Source organism: Rhipicephalus sanguineus, chromosome 1, assembly GCF_013339695.2.
Source record: "Rhipicephalus sanguineus isolate Rsan-2018 chromosome 1, BIME_Rsan_1.4, whole genome shotgun sequence".
NCBI lineage: Eukaryota > Metazoa > Arthropoda > Arachnida > Ixodida > Ixodidae > Rhipicephalus > Rhipicephalus sanguineus.
The window spans coordinates 8,092,313-8,120,156 of record NC_051176.1 but is presented as its reverse complement, the minus strand read 5'-3'; the positions used below and the strand labels follow the sequence as shown (position 1 = coordinate 8,120,156).

Sequence of the window (27,844 nt, the reverse complement as noted above, 5' to 3'; positions counted from 1 at the left end):
TATGGATTTCCTTGTGGCTTCGTGCTACAAAAGGGTGGTTGTCTATTTTCTCTTTCTTAAACATTCCGCCCCCTGCGGGATTCCGCAGAACTGATTTGCAATATGTGCCCAGTTGCTTCGAGTTGCAAATGAATTCGCCCTCGCGCTGCCAATTGCTAGTTTCCTGGTTAGCTCAATTGGTAGAGCGACTGCCCCGGAAAGGCGTTGGTCCCGGGTTCGATCCCCGGACCAGGACGAATTTTTCGGCAACTAAGAGGCTTTATTTCTGAGAAATCCGCATGGATTTCCTTGTGGCTTCGTGCTACAAAAGGGTGGTTGTCTATTTTTCCTTTCTTAACCCTTCCGCCACCTTGCGGGATTCCGCAGAACTGATTTGGAAATCGTGTCCAGTTGCTTCGAGTTGTCGATTAATTCGCCCTCGCGGTGCCAATTGCTAGTTTCCTGGTTAGCTCAATTGGTAGAGGGACTGCCCCGGAAAGGCGTTGGTCCCGGGTTCGATCCCCGGACCAGGACGAATTTTTCGGCAACTAAGAGACTTTATTTCTGAGAACTCCGTATGGATTTCCTTGTGGCTTCGTGCTACAAAAGGGTGGTTGTCTATTTTTCCTTTCTTAACCCTTCCGCCACCTTGCGGGATTCCGCAGAACTGATTTGCAATATGTGCCCAGTTGCTTCGAGTTGTCGATGAATTCGCCCTCGCGGTGCCAATTGCTAGTTTCCTGGTTAGCTCAATTGGTAGAGGGACTGCCCCGGAAAGGCGTTGGTTCCGGGTTCGATCCCCGGACCAGGACGAATTTTTCGGCAGCTAAGAGGCTTTATTTCTGAGAACTCCGTATGGGTTTCCTTGTGGCTTCGTGCTACAAAAGGGTGGTTGTCTATTTTCTCTTTCTTAAACCTTCCGCCACCTTGCGGGATTCCGCAGAACTGATTTGCAATACGTGTCCAGTTGCTTGGAGTTGTGGATGAATTCGCCCTCGCGCTGCCAATTGCTAGCTTCCTGGTTAGCTCAATTGGTAGAGCGACTGCCCCGGAAAGGCGTTGGTGCCGGGTTCGATCCCCGGAGCAGGACGAATTTTTCGGCAACTAAGAGGCTTTATTTCTGAGAAATCCGTATGGATTTCCTTGTGGCTTCGTGCTACAAAAGGGTGGTTGTCTATTTTCCCTTTCTTAACCCTTCCGCCACCTTGCGGGATTCCGCAGAACTGATTTGCAATACGTGTCCAGTTGCTTCGAGTTGTCGATGAATTCGCCCTCGCGCTGCCAATTGCTAGCTTCCTGGTTAGCTCAATTGGTAGAGCGACCGCCCCGGAAAGGCGTTGGTCCCGGGTTCGATCCCCGGACCAGGACGAATTTTTCGGCAACTAAGAGGCTTTATTTCTGAGAAATCCGTATGGATTTCCTTGTGGCTTCGTGCTGCAAAAGGATGGTTGGCTATCTTGATTCAACGGTGTGCTACCACGGTTACTTTGCATCGGTTATGCTACCTCGGAGAAATTCCTGAAAGCCGAGCCGATATCTCGCGTTCACCTCCGAGGCACGAACTTCATGCATCAGGGGTTATCTCAAGCACATTAAAAAGCGCAGATGTATATACAGCCCGTCTGCTATCCTGGCAAAATTCACTATAACCTGTTCTTTTCTATCGAGAGCTTACATTGCGCTGTTTCCCAGAGATTCTACTGATGCCATTGTAGGCAAGTTAACGCTGGCTTAAGACAATATTTTGTATTACAAATTCAATTGATTTATCTATAAAGTGCACAAGTGGAGCCAAGAGGGGCGGTGGCGCTCTACGCTTTGGGATGTTTAGTTTGCATATGTGCACATACATGGAAGCGCATATACGGACAGTAAAGTCGCACCTCCCCACCCCGCCCCATTAACAATATCCGTGCAACGGCCCTGAGGACGTCCTTTATTTGTACGCGGTCCAATTCCTTTATACTTCTGATATCTCTGAGCCCTACTAATGTCGGAAATGTCACATTTACACAGCGCATATGTAGACACACCACATACACCACTTTGCCAACGGTAAACTTTCGGCGTGCATTCGACAGGTTAACATTGTCAGCACGCAGCTTTATGAGCACAGCTAACTTCCAATAAAGCGGCTCAGTTAATCTGAATAAACTAAGCGCCGAACCACCAGCAGAACAAAGAATTAAGGCAGAAGAAATGAAAATAAGCGATGCTCTTTCTGTTCTCTCTTTTTTTCTTCTGGCGGTGGTTCGGCGTCTAGTTATTCCAGAGTAACTACTGACTTGCTCAGCAACACGTTCGGCTAAATTACACCGAATCGTCACTGTGGCAGTCAGCTCGTTTTCAAGTTTCTATTTTGCGTACCTTCCGGAATTTGTTTCGCCTACAAGAACAAATTTGCAGAATCTCTCAAAAGCATGTATGAAGCAAGTATCCATTAAAAGCTTTGAAGTTTCGTCCATCAAGACTTACGATGACAATTGCTTGACTTAACCAGACACACAACGAAAGCCGAATCGAAATACACCATCTCCCACTAAAGGGAACCATGCAGGGATGCGAAGCAGCGCTGGGTGTTCACTTGTGTTTCCATTGTTGTTCCATTTGTATGTTTCCGTGTATATTTCATTAGTGTGGGGAGTTGTGTATATGTTGTGTACCGCTTATGTTGCCCCCCCCCCCCCCCAGCTCGATGTTTCCGTTGCTCTTCGGCTTCGCGTTGCCTCGCAGCTGCGAGATTCGCTTGCCGGCGTTGCCGTTTAGTTCAGCTTCGCGAGCGTCCATAGCGCCGTTGCGAAGGAGAGTGCAACGGAAAGCGAGCGCGCGCCGCGTTATATACAAAGCGGTGGCGGAGAGAGAGAAACGGGAGAGGAGAAACGAAGTGGAGGCAGCGCTTACCCCACCTCCTCGCGCTCACGCCAGGAGAGGGGGGAGTTGCCGCATGCGCAGTAGGGGGAGCGGGCGCGTGAGGGGAGGACGGACACAGCCCCGAGCAAAAGATGCTTCGCATCTAAAAATAGAGCAGTTCTTGCGCACCGCGCCTTCAGTAGTGAGCGACTGCAGTGGCGCCGCTACGGTCGACGCGGAAGGCATCAGGTAGCGAGGCGCGGTCACGACAGTCGATAGTTCTAGTTGACCCTAACCTCGTTGGGTCCTCCGTGCACATACCCGCGACGGTGGTGTAGTGTTCACGGAACTAGGCTGCAACCCGAAGGTCGCGGGATCGAATCCCGGCCACGCCGTCTGCATTTTTGGTGGAGGCGAGAATGCTTGAGGCCCGTGTACTTAGATTTAGGTGCACGTCAAACAACCCAAGCGGCCAAAATTTTCGGACCCATCCACTACGGCGTCCCTCATAACCATATCGTAGTTTTGGGACGTCAAAATCCATCATTTGTAATTATTATCCTCCCTGCGCAACTTCGAAAATCATTCTCCCTCTTTTGACGCTTTGCCACCGTTATCTGCCTTCGAACGGAGACATTCGATACCGGCGGACCTTCTTCGCCGAGCTGCTTTCGGACTCGAGCCGCCGTTTCGCATCCTCCTGGCGCACGTGCAAGGCACACGCACCACGCCTATCTTTTCGGCTACCGCCGACTCCGCGGTTCGCTGGAGGCGGTGTCCACAACTCAAACGTGATAGCGCAATACCAGACGTCATTTTAATTGGTTTGTGACGTGGTAATATGTAGAAAGGAATTCATTTGCCTCAGTCGAGGGAACGAGGGAAAGTAGGGAGAAGTGCACAAAGAGCATCTTTGTTTAAGGACAGAAGATTATTACGTAAAGCTTATTATCTCCTTACATTTTTTCCGAAACCTGGTGCCCCAGCACAAGAACTGCCGATCTCAAAGGCCACATTCACTTGGAACATTTCGCCCTCGCGCAGATCTGGCGCGGCCCTTTTTATTGCAGGTAGCAATTGCATAGGTACACTCACTTGGTTTTAGACGCGACCGTCTGCGTCGCCATCATGTACCGGGTGTTCATGTTCCCATTGTATGCGCAATCGTGGGTCGCTTTCCTGAATCAGCATGCTTCTCAATATATTCGAAGAAAATATTGAAAACTTCACGTACTTTTAATATTCGACCCCAATTTTAAACGTGCAAGCCGAGGAAGCAATAATTTCCGAGTTTGGTTCACACAATTCTGGACATTTGCAAAGGAATGAGCCCCTTGAAGAAATTTTGAGACAAAATAGGATTCATCTGCTTGAACACTACGAATTTTCAAGCAATACTTGATATTTAAAGATGCTGTGACGATACGACAATCTCAGATAAATGATTTTGGGTATTATGACTTATAAAAGTTGTACTTCGCTTTTTTGTTTTTGTTTTTGTAGGACCCAAATTGCTGTTTTCAATGCGTGAAAGAACAGAAGTGGCATGAATTTTCTACGTTTTCAAAAAATCTTTGGATGGTTTCTACACATTTGGTATGCTGTTTGCAACAGCCTTAGGAGTGCATACCTTTCAAATATTGTTACTGGTAAAAGCGAATTATGGTAAAATTATCGAAGTTTACGTAAGATGCATTTGTGTGCGGTGTTCAGCGCCAAATTTTAGATTGAAGTGGTGCACCGTAAAAAGGGCGCTTTGGATTAGCTCTAATTTATCGCCGTGGCAAACGTGGCGGATATTTAATTTTAAGTAAAAACCAGTTATCAGTGGATAGGTAGCGTGAAGTGACTCCGTCTGAACACTTCTGCGCAGGAGAAGCAAAGCACTTGGCGCTAGGAGTGGATATCGGCGACTGTTCATCTGTTGAGACGCTCTTCAACAACATTCGCTGCGCATCCTCACTGCCTCTCACTATCGTTGTCAACAGCGCCGGAATTCATGCTGCAATGCCTCTCGTCGACTGCACGGACGAACTGTTTGACGACATCATCAGGGTCAATCTTAAGGTAATGTAATGCTGAGCAACTGCTTAGCAACATACGAACTCTGTGGCGGTGCAGTCAATAGGAATTATCGGAACAGCAACATGCTCAGCGAAGTATGAAATTTAAACACAAAGGCTTGTCTAGTAAACTTTCTTTTTCTAAAGAAACAGGAAGGAACGCCCATTGGCTACTAGCACAAGGCTTATTTTCTAGGCATTCATAATGTATTGAAATGGGTGGCGCGAGAAAATGTGCTGCCCTTTTCAACCTGTATAATAACTTCAACTTTTCCAAATATCGATTCTTCTGCACTACATTCATAACATCCGCAGTTTCAAAGGAAGAGGAACGGAAAGGGAAGAAAGTTGGCGTTAAGGTGAACATCGAACAGCTTGCTTAAACAACAACAATAGAGCATTATAAAATGTATATGAGGCAGCGTTGCAAGTAATTTCAATTGCGTGGTTAAGTCAGTTCAGTAAGGCAAAGCAGAAAGCAGGTTTGTTGGTCTAGTTTGACATTCTTATATTCGACTTGGAATAAGCAGTGAATCTATATGAAATGTTAAAGAGCGATGATAAACATCTGCATTTAGTCGCAAGTCTCTCGCAGCATTAGCTATCCCTAAAATACGATGCTATTCCTAACGTTATCAATAGCATATGTTAATACAGTTATGTAGCACTCTCGAAATTTCAAAGCACCGTAATACTATGAAACGCTAGTAAAATAGCCAATTCTATCAACCTGTCGAAGTATATCGAGAAATTGTTAATACTGCCCACGGTGTAAGAAATACTTGAGGTGAGCCAACGCCAGGACTACTCGCTGTGCGACCAGATGCTGCATCGCAAGCACCCCGAGAGATGGCGCTACCAACTTCGACCCGGTAAAGACCCTGAAACTTCGTAAAGTAGCGACACACGTGCTTAATGGCTCGCCGGCTCTCTGCCCTATCCGAGGCTGACGCCGCGTCGGTATTGGCCGGCTGCCTTCACGTGGGACCGCGCGCAGCATTGGTTTGCTTACAGTCGCTCTCGATGCTATCTTTGCTCGTGAAGCGTGGACTCGCTGGTGCACAGCATATCTGTTTTATGGATACGCGCGCGTTGTGCCGTGAAATACTGTTCGCACAAGACCGACGTCGCTGTTGGCTGCCATGGGCGGCTGCTGCGCTTTCTGATGTCAGAACACGTCAAGCCAAGGCGAAAAAGCACAGCATATCCACGGAGTGAATGATGATGAGTGGGCGAAGCTGCGGAGGTTCATCGGTAAACCGTGAATCTTCCGTGAATTCTGCCCAGCACATCATCACCGACGTGAGATCGGGCGCGTTTATACTAAAGGTTCGATGAGTTATGACGACTTGCAGCCTCACTTTAATTTTACATGTACGCTGTGAATTTTCATTGTTTAGAAAACCATTGCTTTAGAAAACATCTGGCGTCTTTCGTTAAGCAGCTGGCGTCTTTTCGTTTTGCTTTAGAAACATCTGGCGTTCTTTCGTTTTGCTTTTACAAAACATCTGGCGTCTTTCGTTGGCTTATTTCATCAATCAACGGCGTTTTGAACAAAATTTTTATTGTTTAATCACGCACAGGAGAAATCTCACCAGGCACTACCTTGGAGGTAAACAATGGCTGCTAATGGGAATGAGAGACAGAAGAAGTCGGCTTTTAGCTAACACTTACACTTCTACTTCTACTAACGTTTTCTACTGGAACATGCCAATGCCTGCTAATGGGGAATGAGAGACAGAAGAATTCGGCATTTAGTTAACGCGCACGCTGCGAATTTTTTATTGTTCAACAACGCACAGGAAAAATCTCCCACCGGCACCACCTTGGAGGTCAAAGCGTAAGACTGGTTACGCACTACGACTACTACGACTACGACTACGAGGGACGAACGGGTGCCGCCTTAAGGAGCTTCGCCCCTAAAAGCTCATCATGACAGTCCGGTAAGCGCAACGAGTTGCGACGAAAGACTTGGTTGCACACAATCGGAAGGGAGAGCTCCAGGCCGACATTTTCGACTTGACTGTTGCGCGTCTCACATACTGTAAGTACGCGTCGAGGCTCGCAAAGTTCGATGCCCGCTCTAACGCCGTTTAGTAGAGCGGGCATCGCACTGCAGTACGTCGCCATCTCTCACGCACGTTTTTATTACTGCTTCTGCGGGGTCTTTACTTTGTTTTTGTTTCTTTGTCAACAATAAGTGGTTGCGTTTTCTGCTTAACGTGATGCGCCGACTGCTTCGAGTTCATGGTATTGGTTTGTGCGCAGCTAGCATCGTGCACGTGGACTGACGATCAACAATGTGATTGCGAAACTTCAGAGATTGGGCGGAGCTCTTTTGAATAAACAAAGCCGGAGTGCGAAAACTCGCATTAGGATACATACTCTCCGTTTGTTTTTGGTGCATGCTCGTTTATTTCGAAGCAAATAGCTTTCACTGGCTCTTTTACGTTGACCGATCAGCCGGTGCGCTTGCGATGCGAAGGTAGCAATGCAAAGCGTGCGTTCCCAACCGAGTCGTAGGGTGCGTTCATCGTTTAGGAAACTTACGTATACGTGCCATTTCACGCCAAGGTTTACCTGCTATTTCGTGTGAAGGTTTATATCCGCCAGTGAAGGTGGCGCGAAGGGAGCGTTTACGGTAACACGCTAGTTTTTACATTCGCTTTCTCGTTCATTGAGCGATATGGTTCGTATGTCAGATACATCTACAAGGCGCACTTGCACAATACGGTTGCTGCGTTTAATCACTTAACGAAAGAACCAACGCCGTCCAGATATATCAATGATAATTGCGGTACGCCTGCTGGCGCAATATTATTGCGGAAGCTTTAGATGCCTCATCAAACGCTAAAACTGACCGTCGGCGTCCCGCCTCGGTGGCGTCAACATGAGTGATCCAAGTATCCTGCAAATACGTCACCAAATAACGTCACAGATCGCCAAAGCTAGGGACGTCACTGTGACATCATCGTGGCGTCACATAAAATGACGTCACACTATGACATCGTCGCTTTGCATTGCCTCCGTGATCGTTGAGCCGATCACGGAGGCAATGCAAAACCAGGTGAGTGCAGAAAGCTTTCGGAGGGGTGCGGAGTAGGAACAGTACGTCAGCTGAAGAAAAAAAGAAGGTAGCTTTCGCCTTCGAGTCGTCTTAGGCGAATACATAAAGGATCGACCCTGTGAGTTTTGCCTAAGCGCCCGATGTCCAGGACTAATTGATCTTGCGCTTGCGGTGACTTCAGTGACTCTACGTGCGCGTCGTGAGTTGAAATTTACCAATGAAAAAACTACTTTACTAATGCAAAAAGCTACTAAATTTACCAATAAAAGGCAAGCACAGGATCTCTGCACATATTGTATACCCTATGCGACAATACACAGAGCTGTCATGGGCCACCGTTACGCTCGTTTAGATACTTTTAGAATAAGTTATCAAACAGCAAAATGTGCAGTTGGTAAATGTGCATACGCCACCGGAGAGAAATTTTCTGCTCTAGAAGAAGATGCACGAACTCTCCCTTGGTTCTCTCTTATGCATTTTTAGGGGCGAAGCTCCTTAAGGCGGCACCCGTTCGTCCCTCGTAGTCGTAGTAGTCGTAGTGCATAACCAGTCTTACGCTTTGACCTCCAAGGTGGTGCCGGTGGGAGATTTTTCCTGTGCGTTGTTGAACAATAAAAAATTCGCAGCGTGCACGTTAACTAAAAGCCAAATTCTTCTGTCTCTCATTCCCCATTAGCAGCCATTGGCATGTTCCAGTAGGAAACGTTAGTAGAAGTAGAAGTGTAAGTGTTAGCTAAAAGCCGACTTCTTCTGTCTCTCATTCCCATTAGCAGCCATTGTTTACCTCCAAGGTAGTGCCTGGTGAGATTTCTCCAGTGCGTGATTAAACAATAAAAATTTTGTTCAAAACGCCGTTGATTGATGAAATAAACCAACGAAAGACGCCAGATGTTTTGTAAAAGCAAAACGAAAGAACGCCAGATGTTTCTAAAGCAAAACGAAAAGACGCCAGCTGCTTAACGAAAGACGCCAGATGTTTTCTAAAGCAATGGTTTTCTAAACAATAAAAATTTACAGCGTACATATAAAATTAAAGTGAGCTGCAAGTCGTCATAACTCATCGAACCTTTAGTATAAACGCGCCCGATCTCACGTCGGTGATGATGTACTGGGCAGAATTCACGGAAGATTCACGGTTTACCGATGAACCTCCGCAGCTTCGCCCACTCATCATCATTCACTCCGTGGATATGCTGTGATTTTTTTTTTCATTGTTGTAATTTTCCCGAAATTTATTTGCGAAAAGGAGTAGCCGGTGCTATATAAAAGCGCTAACATCTCCTAAACAAAAATTATTTAAAACAAAAGAAAAGTGAAGAGCTCGACGGCTGGTGCGAATGCTTACAGCTCGCTGCCTCGCAAGCAAGCGCTAGCTCCGCGAAAGGGAATCTGCTACGAAGAAGCAAGGTAGGTGGCGCCACGTTCGAAAAGAGAGTGCGAAGGAGAGAAGACCGAGGAGGAACGAGAGCGGAGGAGGCGGGTGTCGCTACTTTACGAAGTTTCAGGGGCTTTACCACCCGGTAGGCTGTCTTGACGACCCATTGAAGCGGACGCAACGTCACCGTGTGCACAGCGGCCGGAGCCAGCGCCTACTGTTGCAGCTCTTCCAATTAACCAGTGTGCATATAGCGAATATGACGAATGAAACGATGTCTGAAGCATTTAGAACAAGAAGTAGCACCCTCCTATCATGTTCACTCAACTGATACGGTCGCTGAGGCGAACCACATTCATTTCTCAAATGTTCCCTACCGCGGCGATTGCATTTCGAAACGCACGGAATGCAGAAATATCCTGTTCTTTTTTCTTTTCCGCGCACCTAAAAATCCCAAGTACGCAAAATTATTTCAGAAACTCAAAATGCCGCACCGGATCTCGAACTTTGAAGTTCTTTGGCATTAAACTTCGTAAGTAGAATAAAACAAACACAATCTCAATGTCGCTTTTACTTTATTAAAGGAGCGTCCCGGTACTATGGGTATTGCGTTTGAAGAAACGTCTTCCCGGCGTTTTCCGAATGTAGATGCGTAGGGCAGCTCCCCATATGTCTGCCTTCTTGCGAGGGATCTTCATCTTAACAGAACTGCAAATTATGCTAGAACAATTGTGGCCGAAGCGCAAGAAACGTAGACGGAAAAGGGGAGAATGAGCCTTGATGCAGTCGGGGGTCTGCCCATAGGACCGGGGAGCAGCCAGGCCTCAGGGAGAAGTCGAGATCAGGAGCCGGAGCTGATAACAGGAATGTTTATTTACATGATGAGTTGGTAGCGTGTCGTAGCGTCGTCTAGCGACGCTGCGTCGCGTCGACGTAGCCTCGACGTGGCCTGTCGAAGCCTCGTGGTAGCTCGTGGACGCCTGCTGTAGCATCTCAACGCTCGCGTTATAAAGCCTGGGCCTTCCCAGGATTCACTGCTGGAGGAAACAATCAAGTCCAGGACAGTCCAATCAAACACGTTGTCTTCATGCCCGCCCACTAAACAAAAAGTAAGCGCCGCCTCCTTCGCACTCCAGGAAAGAGAGAGGCGGTGCACCTGGACGACGGACTATGCCGGGAAAGAGGCTGCGTTGTCAGGTGTGCTCTCAGGTGCAGTTGTTCCTTGCCTCGGTAGCGCCGTCGGCGCAGGACGGTCAGCTCCTAGTCGGGTCACCATGCCACAAAGGAACCATACAAACAGTGAACGGATTACTGCGGCACACATTAAATTGGCCGTGACGGCAGGTGCGTTGACAGCCTTGAAGGGTTCAAGACACAATTGCAGTGTTGTCGCCGCATCTGGTACGTTTCGGCAAACGTTGAGGTCGAAGAAAGCAGAGCTGATGCCGCTATACCATCCCGACGATCGATCGGCGTCCGATCATAACAGCCTGTCTTTCTTGTGTCGTTCTCCTCTTTTCCGTCTACAATAAATGTTCACCTTTTTCGATAAGTAGCCGGGAGGGCACAGCATCCTTAGCGAGCCCATCTCTCTTCTTTACATTGAAACATGACCGTCGATCTCAGACCACGTATTCGGGACAAAATGGCGAGCGAAATCTCTTTCGCACACACGATCTGCCCTTTGCAGCACGCGGTCTGTTCCTGGTATCGTACGCCTCCAAGCCTGATGGCTTTCTTCGTTGGCTGGCGGTGTGCGTACCTCTCTTTGCGAGATTTGCAGTCGCGGTTGCAAAAGGCCACAAAGAACCATTCTTCCGCTAGCGCAAAAGCACATCGCCACTATGACATTTTCAAGAACGAGCAGCAACACGAAAAAGCGCCTGCACTGCACGGCTAACGTAGCACGTGGACTGTGAAGGCCAAACCCCATATGGGCGAAAATACACTGCACAGCGACGAGCGACGCTATGAGCGAAGAAACGGGCCGGTCGAGCGACGTGTCACGTGGTCGATATCGCGCGACAACTCACTTTTTCGGATTTATTAACCGTCGCCCACGTGCAGGGGGTGCTTTGCGGAATTTGCCAGCAGCCCGCCGTGGTCCTGAGCCCGGCGCGGCATTTCTCGGCACGCGGAAAACGAGAACATAATCTGCCTCTCCCCAACAAGCGCTCCGCATCCTTCGCTCACCTAAAGTATTTCTTGCACCTTGATACTGCAGTAGTACCATCGATCTCCACAGAGAAGACTGATAAACAAGTTACCGAGAGTTTCTAATCACTAAAATTCCTACGTCTCCTGGATCGTTGCCGAATGGCACCACAAGATTTCCGCTACAATGCCGTGGTGTGGTTACAAGCAAAGTTTGAGATTGGGCCAGTTGGTAATCATAGGCGTACCAACCGGGGGGGGGGGCAAGGGGGGCGCCAGCCCCCCCCCCCACTGAGAAATGTGAGGGGGCGCCCCCCCCCCCCACTTTCGACAGCGGTCATTGTCGTCTGCAGACTGGGAAACTAGCAAGTCAGGCAAACTAACGCAGCAATAACGTAAATATGTTAGAAAATTTGTCCGCCTATTCAGCTGTGACGACTGTCCTCCGTGTGTCATGACCACGCACTGTGGGCTCTCTGCGGCGCGGGCTGTCGTCCGTGTCTATTCCACGCTCCGTGTCTATTCCACGCTCCGTGGCTATTCCACGCCTACTCCACGCTTTCGCGTCTTGCGTTCGAGCATTGCAGAGGAGGCTATCGCTCAGTTGGGGCTCTATAACATTACAGGAATCTGTCATGATTTTAGTTTCTTCTGCCTGGCCTGAAATTACAGCAATCGATGACGCAAATATGGGCGGGAACCAGTGAACGTTTTATAGCCCGATGAAACGCTCTCTTTTTTTCGGAAAATTTAGTTTCTTTGAAAACGATTAGCATCGCCACTGCTCCATATCCAAGCTGCTGCGAGTTGATGAGTGTGCAGAAGTGTCGAGTATTTACTTGTGCCTAGCCAGGAGAGCTAAAAAAGATTCCCACTTTAGTCTCCGATTAGCCTGCTTCACCTTGCTTATCATATAGTATCCTGCAGCGGTGGCGGCGGCTTTTGACAAAGATGTGGAATCGAGCACATTGAGAAGCCAAGCTTTCAAGTTTGCCCCGTAATTTGATCCACCTCACAAGGGAGATGATCAGCGTCCATGTTTTTCCGGACTAAGAAGGCTGCCCACCTGCAATGGATGATGTCTGTTCCTAGTAATGCTTACTTCTCTCTCTACCTCTCTGTCAGCAACGATGATTTCGCGGAAAGTTTTATACGCGCATGAGCAGCTCAACATCGTTATACTACTACTGAAAGTATCTATTATACACATATGAATCAATCTCGCCCGCTAGCGGGCGAGATGGATGTAGCGGGCGATGTAGCGGAAGTAGCGGGCGATGTGTGTGGCGGGCAGCCTTCTTGAATTACGCTCAGAAAGAGACACTGTGTGGCTATTCCGAAAAGAAATATTGTTGAGCACAGTAATGCGCTACCTATTGTGCAGATTTCATTTTAATGCCGCGAGTTTTCGCATACTCGTGACGTCGCCTAAGATGGAGGCGATTTCATGGCACACCGAAAATGTTTGACGAGTAGCAAAGAACCAATGACCAATAATACACCGCATTTAAAATGGTTTATTATTGATTTTTCTTTACGCGGTCATGCGTAAATGATAATTACGCGGTGGATCACTTGCGCGTCATTTGTTGCGTCGTGTTATGAGCAGGTGCTGTGAGCGTGACCCAGAAACTTTCGACCAATCATTAACAGCTAACGACCTCTACGGAAGGAGACAATGCGGGGTATTTTAACGTTATAATAATACTAATAATATCTGGGGTTCAACGTCCCAAAACTGGGATATGATTATGAGAGACCCTGTAGTACATGGCTCCGAAAATTTCCACCTCCTGGGGTTTTAACGTTATAATCACGCACATATGTTAAAAGAAAATTTGAGCTTACACAGTTTGCGTAGGCTATCCACTTTAAGGGGCCGGAGGGGAGGAGTAAAGGGCCACATCACCGCTTTCCCGTCCACCCCCCACCCAAGCTGGGAAAATAGGAGGGCAAGGAACGACACCTAGTATATAAATTCGTAGTCATTTATAATCCTATAACTATGCTCAACCAGCTCAATGTGGTTTCCATAAATATTATTCCACTGAACTTTGTCTTCTTCTTTAGAAACACTTTATATTAGAGGGCTCTAAGAGTAAAGAAATAGGCACTCGGATTATCGTTAAGACTTCTGCGAAGTACCTTGCTTCGTGAGCCACATGTTTTGTTTAATAAGTGAGAATTTAAAGTACTACAGTTATAGCAGATTCTTCATACTCATCGTATTTAGAACGTATCGTAACGCATCGTATTTAAATCTGGCTGTAGTTCTTAAACTTCACGGTAATATTTCCAAAATGTTATTAAACACTGCTGTGTTGTCGCAGTATAGGACGGCCCAACCTGTACAATTTGTTCGTGCACATTCTTCCTTGATTGAAAACAAACAGTCTCGAAAAGAAAATCATCAAATCATTCCTATGAATTTAAAAAATCACGTCAAATTCAGCGAAAATGTAGTTCCCTCTCTCCTCTCTCTCTTTATATATATATATATATATATATATATATTATATATATATATATATATATATATATATATATATATATATATATATATATATATATATATATATATATATATATATATATATATATATCAAAACAACAAAGGGTTTCTAGGTCCGATGAAATATTCACAGAAACATCAAACAGACGCGCGTGCGAAGCAACTTTATTAACGTTTCGCTCGGGGTCCGAGCTTCATCAGAATGAAATGTGTAGCGACAGTGCTGCTAATATACATGCCCATATCAAGCGGAGTGAAGATATGTTAACACAAAATGATGTACAAACGTATAGTGATCGGAAAAAATGCTACATGAGCCGCACAAGACAATCGTTGATACATGTGATAGGCTGGCGACGCTGAAAAATATATACATATGGAATGCACAAGTAAGAAAAAAGGGGGAAAAAAACGAAAAAAAACGATAAAGAGATCAGGTATACGCAATAAGAAAAAAGAACTCAAAATATTCACAGGTCAATCTGATGTGCTAGTGCACTACACTTTTATGCCTACGTAGGTTAGATGGTTTAAAGAGAGAAGCAACTCAATTTGCCAGCGCATTCGTTTAAACCAGACGCAATGGTGTCGAATTTGTGAATCAGAAAGGATTCCCGGGCTTCCCGGTCATAATTTGAGCGAAATCCAGATTCAAGTAGCGTCACCTTAAGGTTATTAAAAGAGTGACCGGGGAGATGCACGTGTTTTGAAATGGGCAGGTTCGGCAACGTGTTAGCGTGGGATTTATGATTGTTAAATCGTAATCGGAAAGGGCCCTCTGTTTGTCCGATATACTGCTTGTTGCATACCGTACATTCAAGCATATAAATTACATTTTTAGTGTCGCAGTCGAAGTCACCTTTAATTTTTAAACGAAAATTTGAAGACGTACTGGTGACTTGTTGGGAAGTGCACATATGAAGACATACCTTACATCGCGGTTTGTGGCACGGATGGCATCCGATGGCATTGGGGCGGTCAGTCTTGGGTAATGATGAAGATGATAGAATGTCGCGAAGGTTTCTAGCTCTGCGGTACACTGCTCTCGGTGGTTCGGTGAAGATGTTTTTCAGGCGCTCACTTTGCATGAGAATGTTGTGGTGCTTGTTTAGTACAGCCGATACACGTGGGACTGATGCACAGTGGGTTAGCACTAGGTTTGTCTGGGATGACTGAGCAGGTGGCTTCGCGGTACAAAGAAGGGTTCTGCGGTCACGTGTATCTGCGCGCTTGATCGCGTCGTTAACTAATTGCGGTGGATACTTTTGTTTCGACAAGGCATTTCTAAGCGTTGCACAATTTTTTTGGAAGTCGGATGGGTTCGAGCAGATTCTTTTGAAGCGCAATGCTTGGCTATACGGAATGCTGGTCTTACAGTGTTTAACATGGCTGCTGTTGAAATGCAAATATTGCTGTCGGTCCGTCGGCTTTCGGTACAGTGCAGTAGACAATTTGTCGTTTAAAACTGAAATGGTTACATCGAGAAAGTTAATGGTGGATGCAGAATACGCATGAGAAAATGATATTGAAGGGTGGGCATTGTTAAAGTCATTTATGAATGAAAGAAGCTCCTGTTCACCATGTGGCCAAATAAGAAAAACGTCATCAATGAAGCGTTTGTAATAGAATGGTTTGAGTGTCCGGTTTAGCAAAAACTTGTTTTCTAGGTGGCCCATAAAAATGTTTGCGTAATTTGGACCGATGCGTGTACCCATAGACGTTCCACTAATTTGAATGTAGTGTGTCCCATCAAATTCAAAATTGTTGAGATCTAAAATAAGCTTCAGTAACGTCGCTAATGTGCTGCTGTCAATCGGTTTCTCAGCCGACATTTCTTCGTAGTATTCAACGACAGCACCAATGCCGTCAGTGTGCGGAATGTTAGTATACAGGGACGCTACATCAAGTGTAACCAGTAGAGAGCCCTTTGGAATAGTGATGTCAAGTATGTCGGACAGGAAATGAGTAGTGTCTTTCACGAAAGACGGGAATGTAGCTGGAATATTACTAATGAGTGAATCTACATAGCTAGATAAGTTTTCCGTAACAGTACCTATACCGGATATAATAGGACGACCGGGATTGTCTTTCTTGTGTATTTTCGGTAGTAGGTAAAAACGACCGGCGACGGGGCTTAATGGAACGAGCGAACCACCTCTTCACCGAACCACCGAGAGCAGTGTACCGCAGAGCTAGAAACCTTCGCGACATTCTATCATCTTCATCATTACCCAAGACTGACCGCCCCAATGCCATCGGATGCCATCCGTGCCACAAACCGCGATGTAAGGTATGTCTTCATATGTGCACTTCCCAACAAGTCACCAGTACGTCTTCAAATTTTCGTTTAAAAATTAAAGGTGACTTCGACTGCGACACTAAAAATGTAATTTATATGCTTGAATGTACGGTCAGCATGTCAGAGGTGAAACTCTTTATTTGGCCGAACTTGTGGCCGGGAAACTGAAACTCAAACTACAGCTATACACTAATAGCGGCGAACAGAGCGTCGACCGTCGATCAACTGACAAGCGATGAAGCGCGTCGGCATTTAAACATGTGCCGTCGAATATTCCAGCGTTATCGCTGGCTGTCGTGCAAATTCTAGAATAAGCTCCAGTGTGCGCGTCTTGCGCGCAACCTTAACAAAACGATCTACAGTGATCGCGAAGCTTCTCGAACGATGAGCCACGGTTCGCGTTGAGCGTTGCTGACAGTCTTTGTGGCCGACAACCGAATACAGCAAAAGTGATAAAGAAACGCACGTGGCAATGCCCCCCTCTGAAAAAGCATCGTCCCGATGCTCAAAACAGTACACGGGGCGGGGGGGGGTGGCCAATACATGCAACAATAAATAACAAGTAAAAGCAGCAAAGTACATTAAACAATAAGCACAAGCAAGAAAGTACAATAATAAAGCAAAATGACAGTCCTCAGATTCGCTAACGCGCGTAATATGGTTTGAGGCGCACGACATGGACGACTTCAGGTCGTGCAGGGCGCCGCCGAGAGTTCGTAATGCCGTCAGGGACAACCTCGTAGTCGAGTGCGCCGAGGCGTCGAAGTGCCCTGTACGGTCCGAAATATCGTCGAAGAAGCTTCTCACTAAGTCCCCGTCGTCGTATTGGCGTTGTAGCAAAGCGTTCCTACTCAGTAATGGGTCGTCCTCTCGAGTGCCTTCCAGTGGGTCGTTCTCTTCTCTGAGAGCACGCTCCTCGTGCAGAGAGTCGGCCCCGCTTTGACTGTCGCTGCCGTGCGCCGTCGCTGGGTGCCCGTTAATAAACGTCTTGATAATTTGGTGGAGAGTGCTGTGCCCTTTAAATAACTACGGTCCGCATTCGATGCCCTTGGAGCTTCGATCCCGTACCGTGCCTGCTACCATGACTCAAGACACCGCCCAGCAAACACCTCCTCTTGCACCGACGCCATGTCCGGGTGTCCCCCGCATCCGCGACCCTCCTATCTTCACCGGCGCGGATGGCACCGACGTCGAGGACTGGCTCGCGATCTACGAGCGTGTGAGCGTCCCCAATAAATGGGACGAGGCAGGCAAACTGAGCAACCTCGTTTTCTACCTCGGGGGTGTGGCAAGTCTATGGTACAACAACCACGCATCCGATTTCGCTACGTGGTCCGCTTTCAAGACCGCCATCGTTGACGTGTTTGGCCGCCCTGCCCTTCGCAAGCTGCAAGCCGAACAGCGTTTACGTGAACGAGCCCAGCAGTCCGGCGAGTCTTTCACGAGCTACATTTAAGACGTGCTCGACTTGTGCAAGAAAACCAACGCAACCATGTCTGAAGCCGACAAGATCCGGAACGTCATGTAAGGCATCGACGACGATGCCTTCACCATGCTACTCGCCAAAAACCCTCGCACTGTGGCAGAGGTCATCACGCTGTGCCAAAACTACGAGGAGCTACGCCGGCAGCGGCTGATGACGCGTCGACCTCCATCACGCGACGCCGATCTCGCTGGCTTGTCGGCCGTGTCGGACCACTCCGTCTTACTCGCCGAAATCAAGTCATTCGTGCGGGAGGAAATTGCCCGCCAGTTCTCCCTATTGGCCTTCTCTCACCCGCAGGATGGTGTACAGTCGTCAACCACACTGCTGCCTCCCCTACATCGGGCTATTGAGCAAGAAATCGCGGAGGTCATGCCGGAATACCACCAGCCCCCTCCGGCGTCTGCGCCGCTCAGTTACGCACAAGTTGGAGCCAGGCCGCCCCCAGCGCTCCCTGTGGCGCCCCCGCTAACATACGCTGGAGCCGTCGCCAGGCCTCAGGCCTTCGAAGCGAGTGTGCCGGCTGCGTACGCCGACATCATCCATACACCCCGACAGAGTGCGCCGTCGCTGAGTGCCCGTTAATAAACGTCTTGACAGCGTCCATACCCATACACGGTCACCGGGTTGGTATTCCATGTGGCGTCGTCGAAGGTTGTAGCGCGGCTGTCAGTCGTCTGCTGGTTCTTGATCCGCAGGCGGGCGAGCTGTCGTGCTTCTTCGGCGCGCTGTAGGTAGGTGGTCACGTCGATGTTTTCCTCGTCGGCCACGTTTGGTAACATGGCGTCGAGCGTCGTTGCCGGGCTCCGTCCGTTGACCAACTTGTATGGCGTCATCTGTGTCGTTTCTTGTACGGCCGTGTTGTACGCGAAGGTCACGTACGGAAGGATGGCGTCCCATGTCTTGTGTTCGACGTCGACGTACATGGCCAGCATGTCGGCGATGGTCTTAATTAGACGCTCGGTGAGGCCATTGGTCTGCGGGTGGTAGGCGGTGGTGCGGCGGTGGCTCGTCTCGCTGTATTTGAAGATCGCCTGAGTTAGGTCCGCAGTAAAGGCGGTACCTCTGTCTGTGATGAGGACCTCTGTGGCGCCATGGCGCAAGACGGTGTTCTCCACGAAGAACTTCGCTACCTCGGCGGCACTGCCTCTGGGTAGGGCCCTTGTCTCGGCGTAGCGGGTGAGGTAGGCAGTTGCCACAATGATCCACTTGTTTCCGGTATTGGACGTCGGGAACGGCCCCAGAGGTCCATCCCGATTTGCCGGAACGGCCGTCGAGGTGGCTCGATAGGCTGCAGTAGTCCGGCTGGCCTAGTGGGCGGTGTCTTGCGTCGCTGACAGTCCCGGCAGGTCTTTACGTAACGGGTGACGTCGGCGGAAAGGCGCGGCCAGTAGTACTTCTCCTGTATTCTTGCTAGCGTGCGAGAAACACCCAGGTGTCCAGAAGTCGGGTCGTCGTGGAGAGCTTGGAGGACCTCTGGCCGCAATGTTGAGGATACCACCAGAAGGCAATCGGCTCGAAGCGGTGAGAAGTTCTTTATGAGAACACCGTTGCGCAAGAAAAACAACGTCAGTCCCCGCGTGAATACCTTCGGAACAACGGTGGTCCTGCCCTCCAAGTAATCCACAAGGCCCTTCAGTTCCGGGTCGGCTCGCTGTCCTTCGGCGAAGTCGTCGGCACTTATGGCGCCCAAGAAGCTGTCGTCATCCGGGTCGTCAGGTGGTGGTGGGTCGACGGGGACACGAGACAGGCAGTCGGCGTCGGAGTGTTTCCTTCCGGACTTGTACACGACGGTAATGTCAAACTCTTGAAGTCTTAGGCTCCACCGTGCGAGGTGACCTGAAGGGTCCTTCAAGTTAGCTAGCCAATACAAGGCGTGATGGTCGCTCACAACTTTGAAGGGCCTGCCGTAGAGGTAGGGGCGAAACTTTGACGTAGCCCAGGTGATGGCGAGGCACTCCTTTTCTGTTGTGGAATAGTTGGCCTCTGCCTTAGACAGCGACCAGCTAGCATAACTGATAACCCTTGCCAGTCCACCCGTCCGCTGCACAAGGACGGCGCCGAGTCCTACGCCGCTTGCATCAGTGTGAATGTCCGTATCGGCGTATTCGTCGAAATGCGCAAGTATCGGAGGTATCTGCAGGCGTCGTTTGAGTTCATGAAATGCTTCGACTTGCGCTGTTTGCCACCTGAATTCGACGTCGGTCTTCGTCAGCTGCGTTAGTCGCTCGGCTATCCGTGAAAAGTCTTTGACAAAGCGTCTGTAATAGGCGCACAAGCCAAGAAATCGGCGCACGGCCTTCTTGTCGGTGGGTGGCGGGAAAGCGGCGATGACAGCTGTCTTCTGCGGGTCTGGGAGCACTCCAGTCTTGCTGATCACGTGACCCAAGAACAAGAGCTCCTGGTACGCGAAGCGGCACTTTTCTGGTTTCAGGGCGAGCACGGAGCTCTTGATTGCTTGAAGTACGGATTGAAGTCTCTGGAGGTGTTCGTCGAAGATCGAGGAAAACACAACGACGTTGTCCAAGTAAATCATGCAATTCTGCCACTTCAATCCAGCTAATACACTATTCATGACTCGTTGGAAAGTTGCAGATGCCTAGCAAAGACCAAAAGGCATGACCTTGAAGTCGAACAGGCCGTCCGGTGTTATGAAGGCACTCTTTTCTCGGTGTCTCTCATCGACTTCGATTTGCCAGTAGCCGGTCTCCAAGTCCATCGACGAAAAGTACTTCGCGTTGTGGAGTCGATCTAGGGCGTTGTCTATACGAGGGAGAGGGTACACGTCCTTTTTCGTGATTTTGTTCAGGCGACGATAATCGACGCAGAAACGTAGGGCCCCATCCTTCTTCTTCACTAACACCACCGCTGACGCCCACGGACTCTTTGAAGGCTGGATGATGTCGTCGCGTAGCATTTCTTCGACTTGTTTCTTTACGGCCTCACGTTCTCGCGTCGAAACTCTGTACGGGCTCTGATGAAGTGGCCTGGTACTTTCTTCTGTTATGATGGGATGTCTTGCGATCGGTGTCTGCCGAAGTCTGGACGACGATGAAAAGCAGTCCTTGTATTGCAGGAGCAGAGTTTTGAGCTGGTCTTGCTTGACCTTCGGAAGGCTCGGGTTGACGTCGAAATCTGGTTCGGGACCTCGACTCGTCCAAGCAGGTTCGGCAGCATCGAAGAGGGCGAAAGCATCCCTGGCGGCTACACATTCTTCGATGTAGGCGACCGTCGTACCAATGTTTAGGCGCCTATATTCGTGGCTGAATTTTGTCAGCACTACCTTTGCTTTACCGTCACGCAGCTCGGCTATACCTCGTGCGACGCAAATTTGACGGTTGAGGAGTAGGTGCTTATCACCCTCGATGACGCCTTCATGATACGCAGGTTTTTCGGTGCCGACGGAAATAATCAGGCTGGAACGCGGCGGAATGGTCACCTGCTCTTCTATCACATTCAATGCATGGTTTCCTGGCGTCGCGCGGGGCGGGAGCGCTTTATATGAGGTTAGTGTTATCGACTCAGACCTCAGGTCAATGACGGCGCCGCGTTCACTTAGGAAGTCCATTCCAAGTATTACATCCCTGGAGCAGTTCTGTAGGATTAAAAAGCTCGCAGGATTTGTCCGGTTATCGATGGTGACTCTCGCCGTGCAGACACCAATCGGCGTTATCAGGTGGCCTCCAGCTGTCCGGATTTCGGGTCCTCTCCAAACGGTCTTTACTTTCTTCAGCTTGGTGGCGAATGGCCCACTGACGACGGAATAGTCGGCCCCAGTGTCCACGAGAGCGGGGATTGTGGCCGTCGATGAGAACGTCGAGGTCGCTAGCTCGTCGTCTTGCGTTGCGGTTGGGTCGCGGCGTCGGGTCACGGCTGCGTCGGTATGTTCCGCTGCTTCCATGTTGCGTCGTCGGTTCTTCGGTCCGCGAGGTTTCGTCGGCCGGGCTTCGTCTGCTTCGCGTCGTGTTCTGCAGGTCTCGTCGCGTTGTCGTCGGCGGCGGCCGCGGAAGATCTTCGGCATTTCGTCGTACAGCAACCGCACCTCCATCGGTTGCTGCGCTTAGTTTCCCGGATACGGGCTAGGCGACCGGCCCCGATTTAGGCCAGTGTACTGCCGGCCGTGCGGTGACATGTAGCGGCCGGGCGAAGGCGAGCGGGAAGGTCGTCGTTCTTGCCACTGTGTTCCGGTGACGTAGTCGTCGATGTCGCCAGGCCGTTCGCCTGGCTGCGGGTGCGGCGCGTTCACGGCGAATCCTCGAAGCCCCATCTGTCGGTACTGACAGCGGCGGTACGTGTGGCCGGCCTCCACGCAGTGGTAGCAGAGCGGGCAGTTTTCAGGGGCGCGCTAAATGTCGGTCTTCCTTGGCGTGTGTCGCTGGCCGGCTGGCGGGCGGTATGACGCCGGAGCTGGCGGCGGTGGTGCCTGGTGGCGGAACTGCTGTGGCGGTGCGGCGTGTTGACGTGGGCGAGGAGGGGGGGGGGCGTTGCGTCGGGCTGCAGCAGCATAGCCCACTGCTTGGTGCGGCGGCGGTGCCGGCTGAGGAACACCCAGTGACTATTGGATCTCCTCGCGTACAACGAAAGCAATCGACGTCACTTCGGGCGGTGCCAAAGGTGCGAGTTGTCGCAGCTCCTCTTGCACGATGGCTCGGATCGTTTCGCGCAAGTCGTCGGACCCGAGGGCATGAACAGCTGTGCTGTCTTGAAATGCGCGGCGATTGTACTGCCGGGTGCGCATCTCCAGCGTCTTCTCGATGGTCGTGGCTTCTGAGACGAATTCCTGGACGGTATTCGGTGGATTCCTCATAAGTCTAGCGAAGAGCTGTTCCTTTACTCCTCGCATGAGGAAACGAACCCTCTTCTCTTCGGGCATGTCAGGGTCAGCATGGCGGAACAGTCGGCTCATCTCTTCCGCGAAGATTGTCACCTTTTCATTCGGGAGCTGCACCCGAGTTTCCAGTAATGCGGCGGCCCGTTCATTTCGCACGACGCTTGTGAACGCTTCCAGGAAAGCGCTGCGAAAGATGTCCCAGGTTCGAAGATTGGATTCCCGATTCTCGAACCAAGTCCTTGCCGCGTCTTCCAGGTAAAAGTACACGTGGCGCAGCTTGTCCTCGGTGTTCCAGTTGTTGAATGCTGAGACCCTTTCGAACCTCTCCAGCCAGGTTTCGGGGTCATCACTTGACGATCCATGGAAGGTAGGCGGCTCTCTGGGCGGCTGCATCGCGACAGCTGCAGGGGACACTGCGGCTGTCATCGTGCCCGTTGTCTTCGTCGCCGTGATTCTTGGCTTGTCCGGTAGGAGTCCAAATTGAGGGGGTAGTCCTTTGAGTCTCCGGCTTGCTCGACTGTCCCTGATGGTGTCGTTGTCTTCTTCACGAGCGGGGCTGGGTTCACGGCTTGACGGGGGCGTCCGGAACATGAACGTACCCAGCACCTCGACCAGATGTCACGTGGTCGTGACATCAACGAAGCCAGCAGTCAGCACGTCAGAGATGAAACTCTTTATTTGGCCGAACTTGTGGCCGGGAAACTGAAACTCAAACTACAGCTATACACTGATAGCAGCAAACAGAGCGTCGACCGTCGATCAACTGACAAGCGGTGAAGCGCGTCGGCATTTAAACATGTGCCGTCGAATATTCCAGCGTTATCGCTGGCTGTCGTGCAAATTTTAGAATAAGCTCGTGTGTGCGCACGATCTTGAGCGTTGCCTACAGTCTTTGTGGCCGAAAACCGAATACAGCAAAAGTGACAAAGAAACGCACGTGGCAATGTATACGGCGGCCAGAGTGAGAGACGCCAGCCCCCCGCCCTTGCGAACGAGTTGGTACGCCACTGTTTGTAATCCATCTTCAACAATCTGTGCAGAGCGGACAAGGGACAAGAAATGGAACATAGACGAGCGCTGTCTTCCAACTGAGGGTTTGTTGAAAAAACGCACTATATATATATATATGTCATCATACCACGTCACGTGAGCGCTCACAAAAAACATCGCGTAATTATTATGAACAGGTTAAGCAGAAAACACTTATCGGACATGAAGAAATACATAATGAATAAATGCGCAGAAAAGCCACCGAAAAGCGCATCAGTGGTGTGGATCGTAGTTTGCACTGTCAAGAAAAGGCAGCTCTTTTGGGGTCAAGGCGACCGAGGGCTCGCTGACGCAGTTACCCTTGGCAATAATCGAGACCTCAGTAGTCCCTCTGGTTTGATCCTTTGCATGTTTGGCCAGGACCCGGTCTGTTTGAACGCTGGAGTAAATTCATTGTATTACTTTGCGCGAAAACAAACGGGGACGAAGAGACACACGGATAAGCGCAATCCGTGCGCTTGTCCGTGTGTCCCCTTTCTTCGTCCCCGTTTGTTTTCGCGCAAAGTACTACAATGAATTCGTTCCAACTAGGCCGGCTAGCAGTTTTGCTTCAGTTTTGCTGGAGTAAAGCCGCACTGAGAACAGTGCTGGGCAAGGAAACCGTCGTTTCTCTTTTGTACCATCAAATTGTGTTCTTGCAACCTGACGTTCAAACATCGCCCGGTCTGTTCAACGTATTTTAGACCACAGGAAAGGGGAACACTGTACACAACTTTGTCGGCGCATTCAACAAAATGGTTTTTATGTTTGTCCTTACACATGCGCGGCACCTGCTTCACAGGGCATGTCCTAGCACACAAATGATGCAGTTTGTGCGGCGCGGGCAAAAACGACACAAACACCCGAAGACACATGATGCAAGTACGGAATGACTGCCACCTTCTGCTTTGGTGCTGGCTGTTCTTCGCCAACTCTGTTGGCTATTCAGGGTTTTCTTCGTAACGCCTCCACCACTGAAATCAGAAGATGCGCCGGGTAACCCGCTTCCTCAAAACGAGCTATTTGCGCTCTGGAGCTGCCGTCAACAGCGTGAGGGCAGGATCTGGTAAGTGCATTCCAAAGACATGTGTGCACGATAGCCCTTTTCACGAGCTTGCTGTATGCTGACCCAAACAGCAGAAGTGGCTTATTCGCCCGCGGTTCGTATTTCCAACACAGGTGATTGCCTGAAAGGGTCCACTTCAGGTCTAAAAAACGCAACCAACCATTTTCCTGGACTTTATGGGTAAGCAACAACGGACTTAGGCACTCTTTGAACATAGCCAACGTGTCGCCAACAGAAGAATCAAAAGCAGCGTCCTCAAAATCGATTAAAATAAGGTAGTCATCTACATACCGAAAGCATTTTTGAACCTGTGATCCTGGTAGCCGGACGCAGACCTTCCTCTCTGTGTGTCCAAGAAACAGATCGCGCAAAGCTGGGGCTAGGGAAAAGCCAGTGCACACACCGGTTTTTTGCAGGAACACATTTCCGTTGGCGACAAAATTCTGTACAGTGTTCCCCTTTCCTGTGGTCTAAAATACTTTGGACAGACCGGGCGATGCTTGAACATCAGGTTAGAAGAACACAATTTGAAGGTACAAACGAGAAATGACGGTTTCCTTGCCCAGCACTGTTCTCAGTGCAACTGTACTCCAGCGTTCGAACAGACCGGGGTCCTGGCCAAACATGCAGATGACCAAACCGGAGGAATCACAGAGGCCACGATTATTGCCAAGGGTAACTGCGTCAGCGAGCCCTCGGTTGCCTTGACCCCAAAAGAGCTGCCTTTTCTTGACAGCGTAAACAACGATCCACACCACTGATACGCCTTTCGATGGCTTTTCTGAGCATTTTTCATTATGTATTTCTTCATGTCCGATAAGTGTTTTCTGCTTAACCTGTTCACGATAACTACACTCTTAGCAAACGACCGCTTAAAACAACGCATATAAGGCGGAAAGTAGGTCAAATTTTCGACGCTTATAAATGGCTCTTTAAGCGGCCTACTTATACGGCTCTTTTATGCGGCCCCTGGCTAAGCGGCTCTTTCTTATGCGGGCTAAGTTTATGCGGCTCTTCCATATGCGAGGCCATCTCGTTGCCAGAAGGCCGTTTAAAAGTGACCGCTTCAAGTAACGCATACCGTTGATTTGGTTAAGCGGTATTTCAGGTCTAATCTGTCCGGCTTATATACGGCTCAATATGCGGTCGAAGTATATGTGGTACTTTTCGCAAATTTCTAGAAAAAAATAGAAAATCTACATTGCAGTTGATCATGCAGTGTTCCTCATTTCTTTTCTTCTTTTCAGCCTTCCAACTCATGAATATGCACTTAGACATCACAAGAACACTGCACAGAGAGTCACAAACCATATCAACACACACACACACACACTCCACGGGGATTTGAACCCAGGCCAACCGCGCGGCAAGCAGACACTGTAATCACTACGCCACCGCACCACACGATCTGGGGGGACTTCCGCGGCTTTATATATGCACTTCACGTTATCTTGGACGATTTTACGATCGGCTACAACGCTATAATTTTGCATAAATGAGAGGCATCGTTCGCGTATAATGCGCGTGTATGCGTGTGCACGACCTTAAGCGAACCCTCGATCGATCGCGGGCAGTCACAGTCAGTTTGTGTGCGGAATTATGTTTCTCGTCCGACGGCTTGCGCATCCCTCACGGAGACAGATGTGAACAATGAACGACGCATTTCCGAGTGCATTTCCATTTGCCGGCATCATACAGCAGCCAAACGTGCCCTGATGTGCAACCAGCCGCCAAAGAAAAGTTTTCTGCGATGTTTGACGCAGTACAGGCGGTGGAAGTCAGCTGATCTCATCTATACTTGGCGAAGTACAGTCTCCCACGTCCTTCGCGAGCATCGCGTTGATGTCGGTGCGTTTATATGGACAGTATTGTGTAGAGGTTCATCTCAGGGAATCGGATTAAAACACATAATCGCTTATTCGCGAACAGATGGGTTTGGTGTAGTGCAGCGCGTACGAGGCGACGGACCAGCTTTCAGAACGGGCGCGCTCATTTCTCTCCCGAGTATAGCATAGATGATGAAGAAACGTTGTTGTTGAGTCGAAAGAACAACGAGCCTTCGCAGAAAAAGAATACAGTCTCCCGAGCTCGAGGCCGACGGCGCCGACGAGCGACGCCGTGGAATTATCATGCTGGGGAGGACGGCGGGTCTGAGGTTGTTCGTTCACGTGGTTCGTTCGTTGTTGACAGTTGGAAGTGATGCTCCCCCTTGGCTTCCACAAACGATGAAACGTATAGTGCATGACTGGCGCGGAAAGAGCACGCATGAAATCGCTTGCATCACCCGTTAGAACATATCTTTCCTGCCAAGCGTCGCATCAAAAGAAGCTAGCAATGCTTGAAATCGAATGAAGTCACAATATGATCCAGCTTTCAAGGATAAAACCATGCTATTTCTTCAAAAGTCAGAAGTGGCCTGAAGGATTCAGAAGGATCATGTGAACAATTATACTGAATAATGCAAAGACTAACTTGAAACATTCTAATATTTAATGGGTGCTGTTAAATCTAAATAACAACCCCAAATTAAATATGCACTTGTTTTGCACCTTGAAGGTTCATGAACGTTAAGCTATACAACATGCCACAGTTGACCGCATATCAGCGCCGAATAGCGATCTGGTGGAGGCCCTGTGTTGGGGAACATGGCAGGTTTAAGGTTGTTTTCGTATTCCACCCGTTGTCGACGAGTGAAAGTGATTCTTTCCTTGGCTAGAGATGTGACCGGAGCGAGAAGGGCCAGTATTACTTCACTCCACGTCATCCAGTCGAGTATACTTTGAGCTTAACGACGCTTTAATGTATAAACCAGCAAAATGCTGAAAGTGGCTGAACTCGGGCAGTAATCTTGACTTCTAGGAATAAATATTTACCTGTCTTAAAAATGTGCTGTCAGTAGCATCCTGCTTGATTCGGATCGTGGGACACGACATGTAAACGTATAATACTAAATAGTAGATATAGAGGAACAATTCTTATACTCAATAAGTGTCATTATTGCAAATAACAGCTGCAAATAAAAAGCATGCGTTCACACTAATAGCACACCCATAAATGTTGAGCTTTACGTGTCCCAGTCAACCTCCCTCATGTTCGATACCAGGGGCATAGCCAGAAATTTTTTTCGGGGTGGGGG

General features: G+C 49.2%; 1 protein-coding gene and 2 non-coding genes across 3 annotated transcripts in view; all 3 read left to right on the top strand.

Moving 5' to 3' along the window:
• The first annotated feature begins 161 nt into the window (after positions 1-161).
• Positions 162-235, top strand: Trnas-gga (transfer RNA serine (anticodon GGA)). The gene has a single exon. It is a non-coding gene; the product is annotated as a tRNA-Ser (tRNA).
• A 1,038-nt stretch (positions 236-1,273) lies between these two features.
• Trnas-gga (transfer RNA serine (anticodon GGA)) lies at positions 1,274-1,347 on the top strand. Its single transcript has one exon. It is a non-coding gene; the product is annotated as a tRNA-Ser (tRNA).
• Positions 1,348-4,719: 3,372 nt separating this feature from the next.
• Positions 4,720-27,844, top strand: part of LOC119389377 (estradiol 17-beta-dehydrogenase 8) — a 71,004-nt gene continuing 47,879 nt past the window's right edge. The window contains exon 1 of the mRNA XM_037656606.2: positions 4,720-4,896. Within this exon, the coding sequence (XP_037512534.1) occupies positions 4,837-4,896 (60 nt within the window). The 5' untranslated portion in view covers positions 4,720-4,836. The remainder of the gene's footprint in view (positions 4,897-27,844) is intronic.